This window comes from Ambystoma mexicanum, chromosome 10 (assembly GCF_040938575.1).
Source record: "Ambystoma mexicanum isolate Mex_15411 chromosome 10, UKY_AmexF1_1, whole genome shotgun sequence".
In the NCBI taxonomy this organism is placed as follows: domain Eukaryota; kingdom Metazoa; phylum Chordata; class Amphibia; order Caudata; family Ambystomatidae; genus Ambystoma; species Ambystoma mexicanum.
In genome coordinates, this window is record NC_090932.1 from 1,302,029,886 (window position 1) to 1,302,053,883 (window position 23,998).

A 23,998-nucleotide genomic window follows, 5' to 3' on the forward strand; every position below is an offset into this window, starting at 1 on the left:
GCCTTGGTCTGTCTCTGAGGTAGCTTGGTTAAATCAGAAACAAGTCGGCATCCATTTTCCTACCATGGCCATCCTAGCCACGTTATATATAATTTTGTAGCAAGCTTCTACATGCCTCTTCTATCTTACGTTGCTGCGTATTTACAGTTATTGATCAGTAAGTAATCTTCTTTGTAGTCATGATTACTTTAACTTTTAGGTACATGTTTCTCTTAGTGCTTCAGTTACATTGTTACTCAAGTATTTTCATATCGTTTCAGCATAGGTTCATATATCTTCTTTATGACATCACTTCACAGTCGTCAAGTTTCCACTTAACGCTCTGTAGTGGCATTGGTGCATGCTGGCATTCTTCTATGCAGAATCTGTCCACTGGCTAAACGCGAAGGTACATTCTATATGGCTGTCTGAGTTCATAGCATGTCTTATACACTCAATGTGGTATGGGAACAACACAAGGGGTACCCTTTACTGCACTTCTCCAACTATTTCAGTATGACGGTAATGAGGGGGCGAGAACCAGTGAAAAAGCATCTACTTGCTCCTCTACAGAGGCAACATGGAAAAGGAACAGAATTTCATGATAATCCGTTTAATTTGTAATGACACATATACCCTGAAATGCTTGTTACATTATTCCGATTGTTTGCATTGTACAAACTAAACTGAATAATATTTGGTGACATCAATTTGGGAAGTTAAGGAAAATTAGCCCATATGAGGTAAAGTGATATGACCAGGACCACACATGTTGGTGAAGCAGAGAAATCTGGATTTGGGCCTGTTTCACTGTCTCCAATTTACAGAGTAGACCCAGTCTCCTTTCATCCCATCATTAAGTTTACACCAACATACTAAAATGTCTGCAGAAGCAGTTGTTTGTGTTTAGAATGTTGTTTGGTGTTTCGCTTTATTAATAAATATGAGAACTTAAAGGAAATCTTTATTGAAACCTGTTGGTTAAAATAGAGTATGAATTATTGTGATGGGTGGTAGGAGGAACACTGTAGCTGGCAGTAAGCACTTACTTCAATGAGCTATACCCATCCCTTTCTACATACCACATAAAAATTCATTTCCTAAATATATAAAAGTACAAAGAAATGTGTTTTCCAAAATTTTAAATTAAGTGTCGCACATAGACATAAAGATGTTGCACGCACACACACATCTCCCACACAAATGCACATACACATTCTCACACCCACATCCATGCCCACACAAAGGAATACAGCTCCCTGTACAGATGCCATAGCAAGTGATACAGAGGAACATGTATAGGCTCATTATGCAGATGCACAAAGCGTATATTCTTTCAGGAATTACTTGTGGCGATGGCTCCCTCTGAACAAGAAGTATTGTATTGTACTGTATTGTATTTGGTTAATTATATAGCGCTCTTTCCCCACTTGTGTGGGCTCAATGCGCTTTTTCCTTGGCTGGAACACCCTTGGTGACCGTAGTCGATGTGTTTGGAGATTCTAGGGCAATTGGGTTGGATGAGTGTGTGCATATTGCCGCTCTAAGAGGTGACTGGCAAGGCATGACTACGCAGCCCAGTAGAGGTTGTGAAGCCAGCTATACCGGATTCCTTTTGGGTGGTGGTCACTGAATGCTAGTGGCAGAGGTGTTGGGGTACATTAGGTGTTTCAGTCTGGACGGCTATATGTGAAACTATGCCGGATGTGCATAGCCGTAGATGTGTTCTATCGTGCATGGATGTTTGGTTGTGCCTGCGGCCAGTGTCCACACTAGTGGTGTGAGTTATACCTTACGGTAGGATGCGAGATTGCTTATTTGTCGGGTCTAGAGTTGAGTCTTGTAGCGATGGGCCTAGGTTTCAAACTTTAGCCGGTATCAGCGTATAATAGACAGAGATGGAGTCCAAACCTAGATTAGAGGATCCTGTACAGTGGGAGGCAGGCCTATATTTCAAAGTGCTGTATGTTTAGGAATATGGCAAACCTAGATCGAGGCTACACCTAGCTTTGAGGATTCTGTATAGAATCCTCATTTTTGATCATTTTGGAACAGTGAATGGGACCGAACATGGAGTGCCGACACCAAAGTAATATATTTCAAGCCAAAAGTGTTTTTCACTGAACAATACATCCTTCTTTGAGATCCAAGTGTGAGGTCCAGCCGGCGAGGGATCTCAGAGGAAGTGTGGGATATCGCTAGGAGATTACCAAGGGTAGCAACTGGTACTGCTAGCTAACCCTAATGGACGCACATGCTCTGTAGCAGCCTAAACTTTGTCAGAGCTCTGTTATGGGATAGAAAGTGCTGTTCTTGGAGTGCAAAGATTCACACTTGTGGTTCCCCACATATTAATACAGATTGGTCTTGAACCTCTAAAAATAATAATGATACCAGTTTGTATATAGCGCTAGCTCATCCAAGGGCATCAAAGTGCTGTAGTAACAGTTGATATCATTACCCACTGCGTGGTACTCAATTTATTGACCTCGGAAGGATGAAAGGCTGAGTTGGCCCTGTACTACTTCCCTTTTTGTTGATGCAGGTTCTGCAAGCATCAAGGGAAGAGTGGGCAATAAGGTGGGTGCCACTGACAGGGCACTGTATGGGGGAACCTGGCACTGCTGCAATTCAGTAGCACTGACAAGGCCTGCTAGGAGGAAGCTGGCCCTTTCAGGGTGCTGTAGCACTGTTAGGGCATGTGAATGGGAGAAGTCTTCCAATACTGGAGTCCTATAGAACCGGCAGGGCAGTGGTTGGTAAAGTTCTTATAGACTGTTGGTAGCACTGACAGGTCACTGTGGGTAGAAGCTCTTATTGCTGGGATCCTTTATATCTAATCCTCCTGTGGCCTCATCTACCTGGGCATTTCCATCTTCCCTTTAACTTTAGAATCTTTCATGGCTTCCTCTGCCACAAACATCCAGGATTCAAACTGTATGCAGAGAAGGCAGCGTTTGGCTATGAGATTCAATTTTGTCCCTTTGTTTACTGTTTCCACAGGATATGCCAATGAAGTTGGTGAGGCCTTCAGAGCTCTTGTGCCGGTCAAGCTGGTCTGGGCAAGCTACGGGGTTGCAACTGCATATGTAACAGCTGATGCTGTTGACAAAGGAAGAAGAGCAGCAGTGGTAAGTGATCCATGTAACACCTGGCCTGATTTACAGCCTCTCCCTCAACCCAAGTCACTTTCTCAGGAGCTAAAACTCCTATTTTTCCAAGGTCAGGAACATAAACAGAACAGCCCCTGTGGTCAAAGCAGAAACCAGAACATATACAAACATAATTTTGATATAAAACATTTGAACAACCACAGAGGTAAATATTTAAAACATATACTCGTCTACATTATTTCACATTGCCTAGAGTAGCAAAATACACAGAACGTCTGCCTGGTACCTGAAATTGCAAATGTGTTGTTATATAAATATGTACAACACAATGTAATGTGTGATGTTTAGTATAGTTCTCCCTGCAAAGGCCAATCTTGGAGTGGTTTGCTTCTGCAGTGTACAGCCAGTATCCCCACCTTCTATCTCCCAAGAGGGTTATGCCATTTGGAAACCACAGCCCTGTTCAGTGTCACAGAAGACCTCAAGAACACATCAACTCTCGAAGACTGTTCAAGGTTTTCTATTGAAGAATTGAGAAGGTGCTCACTAAGGGCTGTTTCTCTCTTGTCTCCCGTGGGCCATTCTATCCCCACCGCAGTCGTCTTTAAATCCCAAGAGAGTCATTGGAGATCGCGAAACCCTCCTATCTAATAGCTGATTGGCTACTTGTGATGGCCGAAAGGCAAACGCCTTTTCTACCTGACGCCCTCTTCTGGGTGGATCGCATCCAGGGATCCCAAAAGACCAGCCACAACCTCAACAACTGGGTTAAGTCCTTCCAAATGCCCAGGTTTCAATTGGGCTTTCCTTTCTTGATCTTCTACTTCTTGATAGAGGCGTTGCTAGGGGGGGGCTAAGGGGGCTATAGCCCCTGGTCTTTTGGCTGTAGCCCCGGATAGAATCTCAGGAGCTACAACCAAAAGGCTGGCTAGCCCCCAGTCCTGACAGTTCCGACATCAGCGTAGCCCCGGGTCCTTTACAGACCTAGCAACACCCCTGCTTCTTGACCTGATCTGTTGGTCTCTTTAACCTTCTTCCTACTCTCCTCCCTGCTTTTCATCCCTCTTTCTCTCCTCTCCCTCTCTGTCTCTCATCTCTCTTCTGTTCTTCCGATGTCTCTTGCATTCTCATCTACTCCTACTTACTACTACTCCCTCCTATCACTACTCACCTGCAACTCTCACATCCCACTATTCTACACTACTCCCTCCTCTCACTGCTGACCACTCCTAATACTCCACTCTTTACTACTCTCCGCTCCCCCTTCCCCTCTCCCAATCCTTCTCCCACAGTTACCCTCCTTTCACTCATTCCTCACCTTTCCCAACCACACTCACACACCTCCAACACTCTCCCTTAGTACCACTCACCTTACATGCACTCTCACACCTAAGTATTACTTTATCTCATCAACCAATGGTTCACCGTACACATGCATTCTATAATTCGCCTCCACACTCTTATGAACCATCCTTCATCTAACCAGGCTCTTGATATACCTTCTCTTCCTTGAACTCACCTGAACAACCCACTCTGCCAAGTCCTTTCAGTCCTTGGTTTTCGTGCCATTTCCCCCTTGATTGGCCCTCATCTCATCTGGTTCCCTGGATAAATTGCTGCTTTCGTTTTCCACAAGGGCCTAGTTACAGGCATCAGAAAACTAGCCTTAAACCCTGCCCCCTTTTCCTACTTGGGTTTGCTGGTTCTAGGCAATAGCGATCCATTGCAATCACAGTTAATTGCCAACTTTGTCTTTGTGTGAAATGGAGCATTTGGATTGTTGGTTTGACTGGCGCGGCGCTCAGATGCATCCTTGCTCGCCGCCTCCACCTCTGTCGCAAGTGAGCTTTGGAGTCTGGTCCCTGCTGCAAGGACATCTGGTAGCTGCAGTCCTATGGGACTATAAGTAGAACAGTGGCCAGCATGTTGTACAGCAGGTATGGGGCAAGCAGAAATGGTACTTGACACATGCAAACAGGCACATGTAAAAGGGACAGACAGTGAGGCCCTCCCAACACCCTTGCCCCATCTCGGGAGCAGGACTGGCTCTGGCAAGTAACCTGGTATGGCTTCGGACCCTGGTTGAGATGGGACCCTATCCCCTCTTGACAGGGTCAGATCGCTGACCCTGTCACAGTACTCTTGTCTAAATTACAACCTCTCACACCAAGTGCAGTGTTGGAGGTCCTTGCAGTTGCTGGGAACAATTCAGAATGCATAATAGTGTTTGCCTCCAGAACCGTTAACGGACAGAAGTGAGATATTCCACTATTGATATGAAGATATTAAGTGTTATGTCGGTAGTCAATGCGTTTTGTGGTTTTATGTGAGTAAGAGCATGCTGTACTCACACTGATCACAAACCGCTTGTGGGTATATTCATGAATCATGGGTTGGAAGGTGTGTCCCGCAGGATAATGGAATGGGTTACATCGCATCAGGGGTATGGCTATTTTTGGTAGAACATATACCTGGCAAAGAGAATGTGGTCGCTGATTACCTTTCTAGGGCGAGTCACACAGAGCAAAATGAGGATAATGGGGAAAATGAAGAAGAAGGAATGGAACAAGTGTTTCTGGTCTGTGGCAGTGTCATCAGTAAGCTTGAGTGGGAGAAAGCAATGTGGGAGGATGAGGAGCTCAAAGAGGTGGTGACTAAGGTGGAACAAGGGAGGAGCAGACAGAATGAAGGATAGTTTCAAAAACAGCTCTGGAAGATCAGAGAAGAAGTGAAGACGATGGATTCTTATGTATGTATGTATGTATGTATGTATGTATTTATTTATTTCTACCACGCCGAAGCCCGCAGTCATCGGGGCACAGCACTTACACATTTGAGAACTTTAGACATACATGTTACGGGACAACAAACAACGAAAATTCTTGCAGGGTCTAGAAATGACTCAGTGAATTTATCTAAACAGGTGAGTCTTGAGTTTTTTGCAAAAGTTACTGTAGGAGGGCTCTAATCTTATTGGTAAGGGAAGCTTATTCCACAGGACTGCCGCTCTAGTATGGAATGCTTTACCAAGTCCATTCGTTTTTCTAAATCTAGTGAATGCAAGTTGGCCCTGAGCTTCGGATCTGAGGGCATGACCCAGTGCATAGGCCGTCAGTTTTGTTTTGAGATTCCTGTGCATACACCTATGAGCTAATGTCAGGGCCTTGAAGTGGATTCTGTCTTTGATTGGAAAGGGGAAAGGTTGGTGCTGCCAGTGGGTGTCCAAAGGAACATTCTGGAAGATGGACATGAGGAATATCTGGGCATGACGTACACTAAGAGGAGGCTCAGGTTTGACTATTGGTAGCCGAACATGGACCCTGATGTGGGAGGTATGATAAAGGCATATGGACAGTGTGGTGAGGCAGATAAGATGCATAGCAACAGAGTGCAGCCTTTAAGACTGTTGGAGCTGCCCAGTTTGCTTTGGGAGTTTGTAGCCCTAAATATCCTTGATCCACTTGAGGGGGAGAGAGGGAGGAATATATATGTGCTTGTATTGATAGATTTATACTCTAAATGGGTGAAGGTCCAGTTAGTACTAGATGTGGATTCCAAGGCGGTGGTTGGGTTCCTACTGTCTTCTAGAGGGAAGGGTTTCCAAGGAAAATCTTGACAGACAATGGTTCTCAATTGAACTCACGTGTGTTGGAGAGTTTCCTAGAAAGAGTGGAGGTTGATCATCCTAAGAGATTGTTATATCATGCCGGACCGAGTGGAGCTGTTGAGAGGCTTAATTGTTCTCTTCTCTTCTGAAGGTTTTAAGGATGGCAAGCGGGACTGTAAAGGATTTAGCAAGGGTGGTGGAGAGCAGAGTGTTTTCTTACAAGTTAGCACTCCATGCAACTATGGGTTTGGTACCTTTTTGAAGTATTGTGGCTGCTGTGTGCCCTCTGTGGTTAGGATGCACCCATTTTGTTGGGTAGGATAAGCAGAAGGTGAGCGAAGAAGTGTAATTGAAGAGTGAGAAGATTAAGCAAACGTATGATCAGTTACAGCGTGTGTGTAAGGAGGATTTCTGCTAAGGGCATCTGGTACGGGTGAGGAAGGAATGTTTGGTCCCAAAAGGGATGATCAGGTATTGGAGACCACACAGAGTGGAAATGGTGTATGAGAATGCTGTATTAATGGAAAATTGAATCGTTTGGAAGAAAGGTAGGCTGGCTAGAGTGCTGTCTGCTGGAGTGGGAAACTGATTGCTTGACCTCTCTAGGAGAAGGGATGTGTGTTACATCCTGTAAGATAACAGTGCCTCAGTGGTCTCAGAATGTTGGGAGGCTGTGCATTCTGTATGGAACACCATTGGAATGCTGACTTACAAAGGGAGTCCAGGAGTCAGGTGGGGCCAGTTGGAGCTCAGGTGAGTGGATGCAAAGGGAGCTCTTGGGAACTGTTAACCCACTGCTTTAGCCTTTTTAAATAATTCAAATGAACCTACCTTATTGAAGGACCTCATCAACCTTTCCCACTCCCAAAAGACGATGGCTCGAATAGAGACCACTCAAAGAGTGCCTTGTCAGGATAGAACCACCAGCAACCACAGCCCATACTGGCAGGGAAAAAGGCTTGTAACATACTCTTTTACTTATTTTCACACAGCCAGTATCATACTCCTACTTCTAGTTTGCATATTTGGTATGTCCATCCCTATCCTGTCTTCTCCTTTATCTAGTCCCATTGGTCATATTTCAGAATGATGCTACAATAGACTAGGGCCATATATCGACAAGGATGTGACATGTAACCTGATCTTTACAGAAAACAATCTACTCTTTAATCCACACTTGTGATCTACTCTTCAACCCACTTTTTCACGTAGCATTTCATGCTGACAAAGGGTGCTCTCAGATACCAGACTTGGATCAAAAGACTAGAAACATCAGACTACACCGAATGTTGGACCAAAATAGCAGAAAGGCTAAAGGGCTAAAGTGTCATGGTCTGTGTTGTAACTGGTTGTATGGCTGGCGTGTGTGGAATGTTGTTCCAGCTTCATGGATCAACATTCCACACGGGTCAGTTGATCTGAGAAGTATCCCGGTGGCGGCTGCCTCGGGGGTCCAAAGATAATAAAGCACATAAATACCTGCATCGGTGTGCTTATTTCATTGGCGACGAGCCTGGACCCCTGTGCCACGCGTGCACGACCAGGCGGTGCTCCCAGCTGAGTTGGCGGAGAAAGCTGATGCTGAGTGCCGTGGACCGGAGTTTTGTTCCGTGGGCCGCGGTGGATCACCGAGTCTGTGTGCTCTCCGCACTCTTCGGGCGAGGCGGATTTGCGTGGAGCCCGCTTCTGAACAAAGAGAACAGAGGACCACGGCGGCCTGCCGTCTCCAGGTGCGGAGAGTCCTGTCCAAAGAAGTGAGCGCAGTGCCGGCGCCAGGAATCGTGGAGGCCGAGGTGACCTGTTGGGCCCGTGGTGCGGTCTGCACATTGCGTGGGCTATGACAGTTTCTATAAGGGCCACAGCAATCCTTGGAGCCCTGGTCGGGTATCGCCGGTACGATTGTTGGTCCCTGAGTCGCTACGGGCTGCGCAGCTGACAAGGGGGAGCAGCCGCGTGTGTTCGTCTGTGCGGATGCGGCCACGCCGGTGGCGGTGCGGTCCTATCTCGGCTTCCCCGAAGTGTTAAGTGCTTCCTGGCATCCTGTTGTGCTGATTGGCTTCTGCATATTTCCTGCGACACGCCCCGGCGTGGATTGCTCTGGGGTGGTATGGAGGTGTGACTGGCGTACAGGAGGAGCCGCAGGGATGACCTATTTTGATATTGTATTGTGTGATCGCTGCAGTATTGGGGACGCTCTCAGCAAACGGTTTAACCCTTCAAGGTGAGCTACTAACGAACGCAAGTTTGTGTGCTATTATACAGCCAGTGTGAACGTAGTGGCATGCGTTTTCCTTGTTGGGAGTGACTGACTGTTGACGGAGTATAGGGAGCAATTTCAAGTCGCCACTGCAATTGGACATTGATACCTGCTTGATGACCATGTTGCATTCAGCGGCCAGGCCCCCACCTGCGTTTTTGCCCACGCCAGGGGAACCAGTTGCTCCTTGGGATCAGTGGGTGGATTCCTTCAAAGTGTACTTGAGGGCAGCTGGTGGTTCCAAATTTTCGGATGATGAGAAGGAAGCAGCTTTATTGAACTGCATTGGCACTGAGGGACTAAGGGTCTTCCGACACCTGCCTGGTGAGGATGTGACTGTGCCGGGAAATGGTGAGGGGGAGAGGATTGTTAACGCATATGAAACAGCGTTGAGAAAACTGGAAATCCGCTTTGGAAAAAGAATTAATGTGGTACTGGAGCGATATAAAAACTTTTCCAGAGCACAGGCTTCGGGAGAGAGCATTGATGCTTATGTGACTGCATTACGAGCCCTGATGGCCACTTGTAGATTCTCTGGAAATTTAGATGAACATATCAGAGACCAGATAATGATGAAGACAAGCAACCAGAAAATCAGGGAAAGACTCTGGATCGAAAATGATCCGCCACTAGAAAAGGTCTTGGAAATTGCCAGAGCAATTGAGACTTCCAGGGCGAGTGTGCAGATTGTCACCGAAAGAGAACTCCAGGGAAGCGGTTCAAGCTGTTTTGCCTCGGAATAGGGGTGGGGGCATGGAAAGTAGAAAAGGGATTGAAAGGAGTGGTACACAAAGTGGCAAAGGGTTTAAATGAAAGGAGTATTGCCGAAAATGTGGTTGGTCAAGTCATGCAACGGATTCTAAAACTTGCCCTGCTGGTAATATGGAGTGTAGAAAGTGTACGCGCATCGGCCATTTTGCCTGGGTGTGTAAATTCAATGGGGTGGCCTGTGTAATACCGGAGGAGGGTGCTTCCAATCAGGAGGTATGGACATTAGTAGACCTGAGCAAGGTGTAATTCTGCATGTGGACGGGATGGCTCGTAAGGGTCCATGGGTCTCAGTGTTAGTGGATGATCGCCCTTTGGAGATGCTAGTTGATTCGGGGTCGCCTTATACCTTGGTGTCTCCCGAGGCGTATGTGGAGAAATTGGGAAAATACATCTCTACATTGCAAGGGGCTGATCTCAACCCTAGTGCTTATGGGCAGAATCCTATTGAGATCTTGGGTTATAGTTGGTAACATTTTGGGTTCAAGGATCGACATGCCACTGGCAAGTTGTATGTGGCACACAAAGGTACCAGCATTCTGGGTTGGGAGGAACAGGTGGCTTTGGGTATGGAGATACGCCCGGGAAGGGAGGTTCCTGTACTCAGTGTTTTGGAGGTGGGTGAGGGTGGCAGTCAATGGACCTCAGAATCACTGAAGGCGGAGTTTCCTGAAGTGTTTTCTGATACTTTGGGTAAGCTCAAGGGGTTTTCCCATCGCATTGTGTTGAAAAGAGGTGCCATACCCAAAGTACATAAAGTAAGAAGTGTTCCTGTGAAAGCAAAGGAGGGTTTAAGGGTAGAATTGAGCAAATTGATGGATGCAGGGGTTATTGAACCTATTGAGTCATCGGAGTGGCTGTTTCCTGTGGTTCTGGTTAAAAAGGGGGATGGAAGCATCAGGATGTGTGTGGACTTACGAGGACTGAATTCAAATATCTGGGTTGATCGTCATCCTTTACCGAACATTAATGAACTAATGTTGACCCTTGGTAAGGCGACGTGTTTCTCCACCTTGGACTTGTCTGCTGCATACCACCAGATCGATTTGCACATTGATTCTAGGCATCTTACTTCCTTTTTGACACCATTTGGGGCTTACCGCTTTTGTCGTATGCCCTTTGGATTGGCGTCGGCATCCGCTGTGTCCCAACGTTTGATGCAGGAAATGTTTGGTGGTTTTCCTGGGGTGTGTTACTTTCAGGATGACATCTTGGTATGGGGTGGATGTAAAAGCGAGCATGACGCCAGGCTGAGGCAAGTGATAAAGGTGTTGAAAGAAAAGGGCCTAACTGTGAAACTGTCTAAATGCCAGATTGGAGTGGACAAAGTAACATATTTGGGACATACCTTGAGTGCAGAGGGAGTGAGTCCCAAGGCAGAGGTGGTTCAAACTATGAAAGATACCCCTGTCCCCACCAATAAGGATCAGCTAAGAGCATTTCTGGGACTGGTGGAGTATTATGCAAAATGTATTCCCAATTATTCAAACAAGACTGTTGCCATGAGAGCACTCATGAGGAAATCGGCTAGGTTTGTGTGGTCGGATGAGTGTGATGAGGAGTTTGTTGCTGTGAAAAATGAGGTGGAGCATGCCCCATGTCTAAGATCCTTTGACCCTAAGTTCAGGACCACACTCACCGTTGATGCTAGTGAGGTAGGATTGGGGGCGTTTTTGGAACAATGGTGTAAAGGGGAGCGCAAGCCGGTGGCATTTGCGTCGAGGACACAGATGCTGAGTGCAGGTACTCTGTTATAGAGAGAGAAAGACGTTGGCGGTGATTTGGGCGTCCAAACATTTCAGGACGTTTCTTTGGGGTATTCCCTACGTAGTGAGAACCGATCATAAACCCTTGGTGCAGGTGTTTTCCAGCCAAGGTGTTGTTGCAGTGTCACCTAGGATTGCCAGGTGGTCTGTTGAATTGCAAGAATAGAACTTCATTGTCCAGTATATCCCTGGAAACCAGAACGTGGTTGCTGACTGTTTGTCGCGGCTGCCTGTGTTGGAGCAAGCAAGTTCCTGTGATAATGTGGGGAAAGAAGAGATTTTGCACAGGTGTCAAATTGCCTGTATTATCCCAGCGGTGGATAAGGCCGTGTGGGACATCGAGAGTGAAAAGGATGCAGAATGAAACTGGATAAGAGAGGTCTCAGCAAGGGTTGGGAGTGTGTCAAGGATAGGCCGGAAGGGAGAGGGTACGTCCAGGTGCTAGATGAGTTGGCTGAGGGCCCTTGGGGTGTGTCCAGGGGTGTCAGATTGGTGCCACCAGTTAGTTTGAGGAGCAAGATTGTGGACTTGGCCCATGCAGGGCAGATTGGTCATTCCTTGACCAAGAGGAGGCTACGTGAGGAGTACTGGTGGCCATCCATGGATCTGGATGTGGAGGCACTTGTGAAAGATTGTCTCGCATGTGCCTCTAGTGACAAGAGCAAGATGGAGTGTCCCCAGCCTGTGCACCCAGTTGAAGTGCCCAAGGAGGTTTGGTCCAAGCTGGCGTTGGATATTATGGGTCCTTTTGAATGTCTGGAGCAAGAGCATAGATTTTTGCTAGTACTTGTTGATTATACGTCCAGGTGGATAGAGGTTGCGGCATTTGGAAGAGTCACCACTGATTGTGTCATTGCCTTTCTTAGGAAGATATTTGATAGAGAGGGCATACCATCTAGTCTAGTTACGGATAATGGTGTGCAATTTACCTCAAAGGCCATGAGGGAGCTTTTGGGGCAATGTGGGGTGGAACACCATCTAATGGCTTTGTATAATCCAAAAGCCAATGGATTAGTGGAAAGGGCAAATGGCACTATTAAGAGTGCCATACAATTGGCTTTGGCGAATGGTTTAGATTGGAAAGAGACTGTGTCAGAATATTTAGCTGCATATCGTAGGACTCCGTCAGTCAGTACGGGGAGATCACCTTTTGAGCTCATGAGGGGAAGAAAGCCGGGTACCACTCTCAGGCCTATGGCATTGGGTGGAGGTGGCCAGTGTGGGATGGATTTGGAAAGTGTTCATCGAAGGATTGTGGCTCGCCAGGAAGGTGTAAGACTTTCCCAAAAAGATAGAAAGGAATTGCAGGTGCAGGTAGGTGACATGGTGTGCATAAAAAATCCTTGATTTGTTTAGAAAGGGGGGGGACTGTTTTTCTGCCCGCCAGGAAGGTGGTAAAAAGCGGAAAAGGACATGTACGATTGGAGCTTATGTTCTTTATGCACTTCAATGTATTGTATTGTTTCACCATCATTGATTACTTGTTTTTTGTTTGGTTCATTGGTAAATGTTGTATTGCGTTTCTTTGTTGGGTGCATTCCATTATTGTAACGCGGAAGAGGATATGTTGTAACTGGTTGTATGGCTGGCGCGTGTGGAATGTTGTTCCAGCTTCATGGATCAACATTCCACACGGGTCAGTTGATCTGAGAAGTATCCCGTTGGCAGCTGCCTCAGGGGTCCAGAGATAATAAAGCACATAAATATCTGCATCGGTGTGCTTATTTCAGTCTGCTAAGAATTTAAGGGCAAAGAAAGCATCCCACTCAATCAAAGTTCCAAAGGAACTTTCCTTAATCAGAACTTTCTGTAAATGAGCCCTTTAGCAAAATCTATACAAGTAATCTCTGGTGGCTGCTGTGAGCAGATCATGACGTTGCTCAGATACCAGCAGCGAAATCCCGTATTTGAGGTTAGGGGTGGGACTGGGAAACCCTGTGGCCCAGGTCGACCAGCCGTTATGTAAAATAGGGACCAGAAGAGGCACGTGGAGGATCCTCTGGCTCCCCAGTCCATCACGAACCTTTGTATGCTTAAGTGGATCTTCTATCGCAGAGGACTTATCACTCAGATCTAGAGGATGTGTGTGCTTTTCCCAAAGCAGTATTAATAGTTATGTCCCTAACATGCCTGACAATGAATGCTCTACGGCTGCAAGGGGCTTTCACCGGCAGTCACAGTAACCCAGGAAACATAACCCAGAAAAAGAGACTTTGATAGGAAGATTGCTGTAATGGGGCCCTGCTCGTGGAGAAACAAACGCAGAGCCCAGAATGCTTGCACGTATTCAGCATAGGATATGATAGGTTATTTATAACGCGCTTAATACCCAGAGGTTTCTAAGCGGGAAAGGCAGCTCACACCCAGGACAAAGCACATGATGTACCTGCTCAATGGGGCTGTGGTCCTTTTCAAGCTTGCTCTCGTAAAAGGGTATCATTAGTTAGAGCTCGACCCCGCCTCCCAATACATTGCCACATTTGCAACTCACAAAGGACTAACCCATTACAAACAAGACTCCGATTCAGAATCTCCATGGCCCCCGATGTTTTTCAGGAGGAGATTGACAAGATAATTCAGCCCATTCCACATTGTCTGAATTGCAGCAATGATTTTTGTCTTTGAAGTGTCCCAAGAGACAAACAATGACATGCTCAAGGTGGTGTGTGCCTGGCAACTGAAGAAGCACACTTGACATTGAATTGTACTAGGGGTATGCTCAAAAAACCAACACTGACATTGTATGGTAATTTCTTCTAAAAGAAATGGCGAGCAGCTGGACCTGAGTAAGGTAGTTGCTCTCACGTCAACACCCACTCGTGACATCCCTACATTCTTTTCAGGGAATGGCCATTTGCTGTGCATGATACATTCAAGTCTTGGAATCCATCAACACTCATATTCATCACCTAACAATGAGAGGTGAAGGGTTTGGTGTGGACAATGCAGTGGCAGGAACTATTTGAAGTGATCAAACACAGGATTGTGAGTGCCGAATGCCTAGCTTACTATGATCCTGATCTGTTTACTGTGCTGACCGTCGGTGCAAGTGGGTTTTAGCATGATTCTGGACCAGAGAAAGACGCTGCAAAAAAGAGTTTTCCTCTGCCAGCAGTAATCTGATGGACATTGATCATGAATATGCAAAGACTGTAAAAGAAAGCATTGGAGTCGTGTAAGATGATGCGTGCCCCCACTGGAAGGTGAAGGCATGCCCTTGAAGAAGGAGGCAAGATACCGGGGATACACTGAAGATTTAAAGACAGACACTAGTACAAACTGAACCGATGATGAATAAAATAGCCTTCTGAGAAATACTGAACTGTCATATGTACAGAATTAAGACACTGCCTTGTAGATGTGGGGCATGGTGGTCATCAGGAGATGTAGCCACTAAATGCCTGCTCCGCCAACTTTTGATGGACTCTTCGAAACTGCTCTTATAGGTTCTCATGGTTGCTAAAACATCAATCGAACCAAAGGGTCTCGCACCAGTGCCGTATATTTTCTGTGGCCGCTGACAGATACCTACGATTCCCCAAACTACATGCCATACCTTTGGCAAATGCTGCCATAGTATTCTGCACTCTTGACACAATCTTCTCTCTGAATGGGATCCAGGAAATAGTGAATTTTGACAATGGTCCCCACTCAGTGTTTTGTAATTGAAGTTGTTTGTTAACTATTTTGGAATTGTAAGGTAACTTTCATGTGGCCTCAAAAATCAATTGTCTTGCTGACCAACTCATAAGGTACCTCAAGAAGATACTTAAGTGTGCACTAGCACTTGAAAATCATTGCATGGCATTGCTAATCAATGTTATCTAAAATAAAAGGGACAGATGCTCATCGGAAGGAGAAGATGAAGGGCGAGATGTTCCACAATAAATATAGATGCCACTGTTACTGAAATAAACAACAACACTCAAGACCGTACCTGCTTTGGACCCCAATGGACTCCCTGTTTCTCACATTAAAAAAGCAATGATCTCAGCTAGAAGTACTGACAAGGTAGTAAATCACAAATCCTCACACGTCAGACCACCCCATGGCAAGGAGAGTTATGTTATGTTAATATGTTTTTATACTGTGCCGAATCACCACTGTAGTCGTTTCAGAGCACCCAGCCCTGTCCCTGGAGTAGTGTTCTGTGCCCTCGTCAGGCGTATCCAAAACATAGTCTGCTGGAGATAAGAAAATGTACAAAGCGAAGATAGACCAAAGGCAGGAAATGCTTTACCAGGGAATAACATTGTGTCCCTGTAGGAGAGGATGGAAGCAGCAGAGAATGGTCCAAGCACATGTCATCGCATTGATGAGGTCCACTGTCTGAGTCTGTGGACATCTAGTGGGGGGGACAAAGTGGGCACGCGGAGCTAGTGGATGTGGGCCACAGGGTGGTAGGAGGTGGATCCCATGGACATCATCACTAAGTCCTCGTCCAATGAGAGAAGACCATCACACGAGACAGACTAGAGACAGGCCTAGCCTTTGGGGAACCGAGCAAAGTGACATGTTTTATACAAAGCCACCTCTCCACACAACACTAAGAGTTCCATTTCTTCAGGGTGCTGACAAAATTACTGACATTGTCCCTTTAAGAGAGAGGACCTTTGAAATTGAAAGAGAGAACCATCAGATGATGAATTAGATATTTCCAAAGTTGGTAGCGGAGATCTGCTGAATCATCAGAAACCAACTGAAATGTTCTAGTCTGTCACTCAGCAAGTTCATGTAAACCACTAAGGCACATTTTCAACACTACACACACATAACGCTCAGGTAGACAGCCATGGCAAACTGAAATGTAATACCCTACTCACACAGAAAGCACATACATAACTTGGAGGTACATTGAAATTCCTGATCGTGCCCACGTGGCAAACCCCTTTAAAAGACAGATGCCACTTTTAATTACCGAAAATAGCAGACATAATGAGTTCCCCCTGGGAATGGACACACAACTCAAAAAAGGCTTTTGTTTGCTCACCAGCAGTCCATAAGAGCCATGGGCCTGCAGCAACTTCACAGACACGGTGACTGAACTCCGAATGGCAGCACAGCCTTCCACACTCACATCACATAAGTGATGCAATTAGAAAGAGCCGATTACAATCCTTCACAAGTCCACAATCTCAGACTCTGACAGAAATGCCAATCCAGAGGGAGGGGTTAAAGGACTATATAATACCAGTGACCCAGTCAAGAAGTCAACCGGGAATGTGGGAGTTAAGAGGTTGGAGTCTGAGCAAGAGAATGGTGGCAGGATACAGTCATGGGGAAGGAGACTAGGCTGGAGCTAGAGCTCAAGTACAATCCAAGGATTACAAAATGAAGGATGATGCGGCTGACTGGGATATTCTGGAGATCAAAGACTGGAGCAAAGAACTTGGAGATTGTATGAAGGAGCAAGCCAAATTAAAACCAGGGGCAAGTGTCCTGAGAGTATCGGTCAAGTAGATAGAGGAAGAATATCAAGATACAGAAAATTGTGAGAACATCAGAGGGTACTTGAAGATCAGGAGGCACATGGAGGTGACCATCATGAGGAGATAGAGGGAGATGGTATCATTGATTACCAGGAGTTGGTGGTAGTTGAAAACCTGGAGGTGGTAAATTCTGAGCAGTATGAGGACGGACACAGAATCGGAGTATATGGTTGTGGAAGAAGGGAAATACCAAGAGACAGCAAAACGTGAGCATCCACAGTGACAGACGTTTAACACTTAGGTGACCGGTGGTAAATACTGGGAGGTGAAGCCAATTGACTATAAACAAGACAGGGAAGAGTGGACGCCAAGTACGAGTTGCCCACAGGGATAAAGAAAGTTCTTCGAAGGTGTGAGGTGTCCACAAGGGTGGAGGAAGTTGTTGGAAGGTGGGCAGCACACACAAGGATAAGGAGGTTTCTTGAAAGGTGGGAGGGGTGAAAAAGGACAGCGAGGGAACCATTGGAAGAAAGAGATGTGGAGTTTGTAGAACAGCTGATACTAGAGGTCACAAGGACAAGGGAAGAAGCCCTTTAGCAGGAGCTTTGATATCGAACAAGTGGTGGGTTTTAGGGCATGGGCTTCAAATTAGAGGTACATGATCACACTAGTGGGCCACCCTCTCAACCTGCCAGTCCCCCATGATGCCTGTCAAGAAGTCAAAGGCTGCCATGACCTCTGACCACGACTCATTGGCCTGCATAATATGTAGAGTCTCAAAAGGAGTCCGGAAGGAGACAGGAACTAAAGACCGGGCTCTGGAAACGTTTGAGAACACAGGCAAAGCGAAGAAGGGTGAAGAAACACCATTTAAAGGGTGTAGGAACCCCTCTAAACTGAAACATGAGAAATAGAAGAACGCTGTGGGAACCCCTGAAACCTGAACTGTATGTCAAGGAGAAGTGTGCAGGAAACCCTGAAACCCGAGAATGGTAATACAGGCTGGGAGCGAGTCTGTCAGCAGCCACCAGAGATTACTTGTATAGATTTTGCTAAAGGGCTCATTTACAGAAAGTCCTGATTAAGGAGAGTTCCTTTGGAACTTTGGTTGAGTGGGATGCTTTCTTTGCCCTTAAATTCTTAGCAGACTGAAATAAGCACACTGATGCAGATATTTATGTGCTTTATTATCTCTGGACCCCCGAGGCAGCTGCCAACGGGATACTTCTCAGATCAACTGACCCGTGTGGAATGTTGATCCATGAAGCTGGAACAACATTCCACACGCGCCAGCCATACAACCAGTTACAACATATCCTCTTCCGTTACAATAATGGAATGCACCCAACAAAGAAACGCAATACAACATTTACCAATGAACCAAACAAAAAACAAGTAATCAATGATGGTGAAACAATACAATACATTGAAGTGCATAAAGAACATAAGCTCCAATCGTACATGTCCTTTTCCGCTTTTTACCACCTTCCTGGCGGGCAGAAAAACAGTCCCCCCCTTTCTAAACAAATCTAAGATTTTCTATGCACACCATGTCACCTACCTGCACCTGTAAATTCCTTTCTATCTTTTTGGGAAAGTCTTACACCTTCCTGGCGAGCCACAATCCTTCGATGAACACTTTCCAAATCCATCCCACACTGGCCACCTCCACCCAACGCCATAGGCCTGAGAGTGGTACCTGGCTTTCTTCCCCTCATGAGCTCAAAAGGTGATCTCCCCGTACTGACTGACGGAGTCCTACGATATGCAGCTAAATATTCTGACACAGTCTCTTTCCAATCTAAACCATTCGCCAAAGCCAATTGTATGGCACTCTTAATAGTGCCATTTGCCCTTTCCACTAATCCATTGGCTTTTGGATTATACAAAGCCATTCGATGGTGTTCCAATCCACATTGCCCCAAAAGCTCCCTCCTGGCCTTTGAGGTAAATTGCACGCCATTATCCGTAACTAGACTAGATGGTATGCCCTCTCTATCAAATATCTTCCTAAGAAAGGCAATGACACAATCAGTGGTGACTCTTCCAAATGCCGCAACCTCTATCCACCTGGACGTATAATCAACAAGTACTAGCAAAAATCTATGCTCTTGCTCCAGACATTCAAAAGGACCCATAATATCCAACGCCAGCTTGGACCAAACCTCCTTGGGCACTTCAACCGGCACAGGGATAGTCTTCGTCATAGCACCATCAGCAACACATTGCACGTTTATTGTCAAGTTACTTTGTCTTACCATTTGTGAGCTGATCTGAAATCTTTCAAAGACAGTGCTGCTCGTGATGCTTCTTATTTGCAAATTGTCTTTATCCAAAGATGGTATTGTGTGCTTACCAATGATAGGACCACAGCAGTTTGCACGTATAGCTCTCTGCCTCCCTGTTGGGCTGAATGTATGTTTTAGTATAATGTCCGGATACTACGGCTGACAGTCAGCTGTTCGTGGGCCCAATGCAAAATGACCACCACCCTCACTTTGCTCTCGTCTGGAGCACACTTGACCAGGCCCATATTACGACAAACCCATGGAGCAGTCTAGTTGAAGCTCCTTAGGGAAGATTTCCCCACACTTTCCTCACATAGCCTTGGGGGTGGTGGGAGGGGAGAGCACAAGGTCTAATTTGCGAAAAGGCCCCCAGGATAGATCTGTGTGCCCTTGCTTTTCAGTCGCACTACCGATGGGTACAACTGTTGACCCAAAGCACATTTTCCTCTCCCAAGCCACGCTCAGAAGTCCTTTGCATCTGTTCCTGTCGGACATCCATCTTGGGTTTCAGAAATGAAGATATTGCGTAATCTGTTGAACCAAGGAATACATTCCATATGAGAGTGCAATCTCATGCCTGAAAATAGGTCAGACGGGTTCCTGGTGGCCAGGATCGCTGCAGGCCAGGTGGGGATACCATGCATTGTCTGCAAAAATAGATCTCTTCGCACTCATTTGACAAAGCTGCGTTTTGATTTTGTATACACTAGACTAGGTAGGGCGATCCTCTCTAACTTCTACTTGGATCAAAGATCTTTCCTCCTGCCTCTCAAGCGAGGTCACGGTGTGTGGCCATAGCGACCTCTTCCACCGCATGCATCATGGTGCACCCTGTGCGGCAGTCAGCCTGTGTCATAAAAATACAACCATGCATGCTCCAATTTACCAGTAAAATCTAGATACTATATAGAGGCATGGTGCGACCCCCTCCTTAGCCTCTCAGCGCGCAGTGGGGCACCGCCCCCCAAGCGTACACACTCATATTTCACACCCAGAGAGATGTCGGACATTTCCCAAAAGCCCTTCATATAATTTATGCCCTCTCCCTCTGCTTGGGAGAAAGCATGCCATGGGCATTATGCCCTTCTTCCCCCTGGCAGGGGCACCTCTCATTTCCAGTCAGGCTATGTGATCCTGGGTAAATCTAATTGGATGCCAACTCACCCCCTCCTTATTGGAGATGGGCACACATGCACACCACGAGGGCAAACGATACAGGTCTCGGCCGAGGCAGAAGCAGTGGTCTCATGTAAGAAAACAATGCTTTAATCAATGACCTACTGGTCAGTGACAAAGTAGAGTTCACAATATTATGTAAACCTGTGTACAAGACTACACCTGCATTCTACTAGCATAAAGTTGCGGACCAAGCGAGAAGAAAATGTACATAGGTAGGGAAGGAACTAAAAGGATAAAGAAATGTTGGGGAGGAGAATGAACGGTAGTAAAGAGAAAGACGTCCCAGAAAGGAAATTATAAAAGGGTTTGGTAAGAGAAGGGACAGGAGAGGCCCAGTGCTCACTGCAGACCATCCTCATTTTTAGAGCAACCCACTGAGTGCCTCCAGTAATCGGCATAAAGTTCCCACCCACCCAGAAAGATTTAATCTATTCAAAGTGGCATTGCAGGGGGTTTATAAAGGCTAAAACACCCCATAGAAGGGCCTGAAGCTACCACAAACCTAGCTGAAATGGAGAATCTCCGCATATACCCATCCTTCTAGACTTTGGTCTTTGGCTTTGTCATTCTGGTCTGTGAACAATGCTTCAAGACCTAGCTCACACAGGACTCTTTCTGGAAACATAAAGCAGATGCGACGCACTTACGAGATGGGTGCTGTGAAACCTGCAGTGCGTTGTGGTGATGTCCCTTAATGTGTCTGTGCTGGTTATGCAAATTAGCCCCCAGACGTGCTATTTTAGGACTTCTATCCAGGATTAAGATTCATGAGATCTGGCAACTCTCAGTGAAACCTGGCTTTGAGCCGTAGGATGAACGCCCCCACTAGAATGGCAGTGTTTTTGAGAGCCACTTGGCAGTTTTGTGCTTACGCCCTCACCTGCAGTGGTAGACCAGATGCTCGGTTGTAAATGCAAATGTACAGTATTTGTGTAGTCCTTCATGTGGTCGTGGAGCCTGTTCAGTCTTCTTGAGTTTGCACAAAAGGAACCTATGGCACGTGACCGTGATGTGATTGGCTCAGGATCACTCACTGTGGTCGAGTACGGAAGCTGAGATCCGAATGCGCCGGTTGTGTCCTGGTACTGTAGCCCTAATCACTGCCTGCCACCAGTCCGCTTCTTCATTCTTTTGCTAGCAGGCTCTGTCATAGGCAGCGCTGATGGGAGGGTACTTGCATGCCACACACCTTGGCACAGCTGCCAAGTTCAGAATTGTCTCGATGAGTCACACCTGCACTAATCCTTCAGATTAACGTCTTGGGCAGCAAACACAGGTTGGTCTTTTTTTATCATTTACCCACGTGTTTCCTTTACCAGGAACATCCGGCAGAATTGGTTGGGAAGGCTTAAGATGCATCGCTCCATCACCTTGGGGGCCAGACACAATCCTTCCTAGACTGCATATCCTAAGCAGGGGTCTGCAACCTGTGTCTCTCCAGATGTTTTAGACTGAGCCATCACCCTTGACTATACTGGCTAGGGCTGATGGGAGCTGTAGTCAAAAGACAAAGATTGCAAACCCTTTATCGGCATCCTGCCATATTAGTTGATGTTGATCTGGAAATCGCCAATAATACAGAGAGCACTTCACAAAGAGGTTTTCATTGGACAGGGATAAGTGAACACTGCGTGCCTCAAATTTATCCAAACCCCATGTATAATTTATTGAAAATTCTGTTGTGCCTGAACCCTGGGGAAGTCACATGTGAAGAATACTTTTTATATCCTCCCATTACTTGCAATGTTCCATTTATTGTCAAAGAGAACAATCAATTTACTGCAGCAGAAATGCTCTAGGAATGTGTGCTAGGATGTACTGCATCAAAATTTGAACAGAGATACAAATAGGCTTTAGTTTCACTGAATGTTGCGCCACCGCATGGGTTTGCACAAGTCGGTTTGAGGGGTAACAAACATTGAGAAAAAAGGTTTTACAGCCCTAAATAGATAAATACCTAATGCAGCTGCTGTTACTCGTCTTCAGAATGCTGTAGATACACAGAACAAGCTCCAAGTAAAGCTTTTGGGCAGAACCAGAGAGACAGTGTATAGATTTGGTCTTCGCATAGGGTAAAGATTTTCGGTTATTGTGTGTATAATCCCACCATCTCCCCCCAATAAGGTAGTATATGTATCGCACCATCAATGACCTCGCTAGACCACATTGGAATCTTCACCCCAGAAGGCACTGTAAGAATTGGCATCATTGTTGATTAGTCCCAGCAGAGAGAGCACAAACTCGACTGTATTATATTCCTCACATGACCGGTCTCCCTACACAGGCAATATAGGACTTCTGGGTAAGTGCTCCCAGGATTTTCTGTCATTTATGCAAAGATTAAAACCATTAAGTTCCTGCCAAAAAACAAAGTAGAACTTGTTACTGAAAGGGTTCTGCCCACTGGGATGGACAAATGCCTATGTGATTAAACTTTGCACTCATCCTCAGGACAGGGTGGTAGGGGCAGGGGGTAGCCTGCCTGGCGACACAAAGTTAAACAGAGTTCATATCACTTGGCACAAAAAAGAAACAAGCTGAATCCTTTACCTGGCAAAGCTGGGTTTATTTGTCATACGATGACAGCATCTGGGTGAATGTGGATGCCCTTTGCATATGATCACATCACTTGGGCTTGTGTTGCATATGGTAACTGTATGTAGCTTATACACCTTAGCCGAGAATAAGAGGGGACAACTTGAGTATATGAGGCTGTGCGTACTCTACCAAAAATTAAATAGACTTCTCAACAGGAGCATCCAGCTACTGCTGAACTGAGCTCAAATTGAGCACCGGTTGAGATTTTCACATGCAAATTAGATTGCTTAACTCCATGCAATCCGTGTAAGTGCTCAGTGAAAGCTCAACTACACTTCAAAACTTTAACAAATTGAGGATGTGTTGAGCATTGGTTTAGAGACAGTGCTCAAATGTGAGCGCTCAACGTAGGCACGCTATAATTAGGGTATATTGTGTGTAGGTCCACATGTCGTCATTTGAGCTCACCAGGGCACTGAAGTGTTGTTTCATAATCCTGAAATGTCATTACCCAAGTGACAGCTGGTCCACAGACAATGGATGTTCTCTTTCAAGAAGTCAAGTTTCCATGCCTGGAAACAGTACATTTGAAGAGGAAGTGCCAAGTGTCATCCACACTCCAGCCACCCCCTTCGTAGTACCTGTAACGTTCAAGCCAAAATATGTTACGTATGAAGAACAGATAAACCAGCAGAGAGCCGGGCTCTGCCCAGTGCCTATCAGAATAACAGCACCTATTGAAGTACAGACACCCAAGCAAACCTAGACAGCAAGGAACCCACTGAGAAATCCACATCCACATCTACAGACACTGCAAAAGAACGTTTTTCAGAATGGGATACCCGCAGAAGCCAAGAAGATACTAAAAGACGACTGGTGATGTCATGAGAGATTGGACTGATGCACATATAGAGTTTATAATGAACGAAGAATGATGAAAAAGAGACGAAATGCCATGGATAAGTGACATCTTGGGCCTAAGGTGAAACTGTTGATTGCAAGACGAAGAAACTTATGTCATATGCACAATGAAGACATTAAGTCAGTTTAAACGTGTACATATGCAAGATACCG

General features: G+C 46.0%; 1 protein-coding gene across 1 annotated transcript in view; it reads left to right on the forward strand.

The window, feature by feature from the left end:
- MTFP1 (mitochondrial fission process 1) overlaps positions 1 to 23,998 on the forward strand; it is a 162,790-nt gene that overhangs the window by 80,722 nt on the left and 58,070 nt on the right. Inside the window, exon 2 of the mRNA XM_069619312.1 lies at positions 2,983 to 3,110. Coding sequence (XP_069475413.1) covers positions 2,983 to 3,110 — 128 coding nt within the window. The remainder of the gene's footprint in view (positions 1 to 2,982; positions 3,111 to 23,998) is intronic.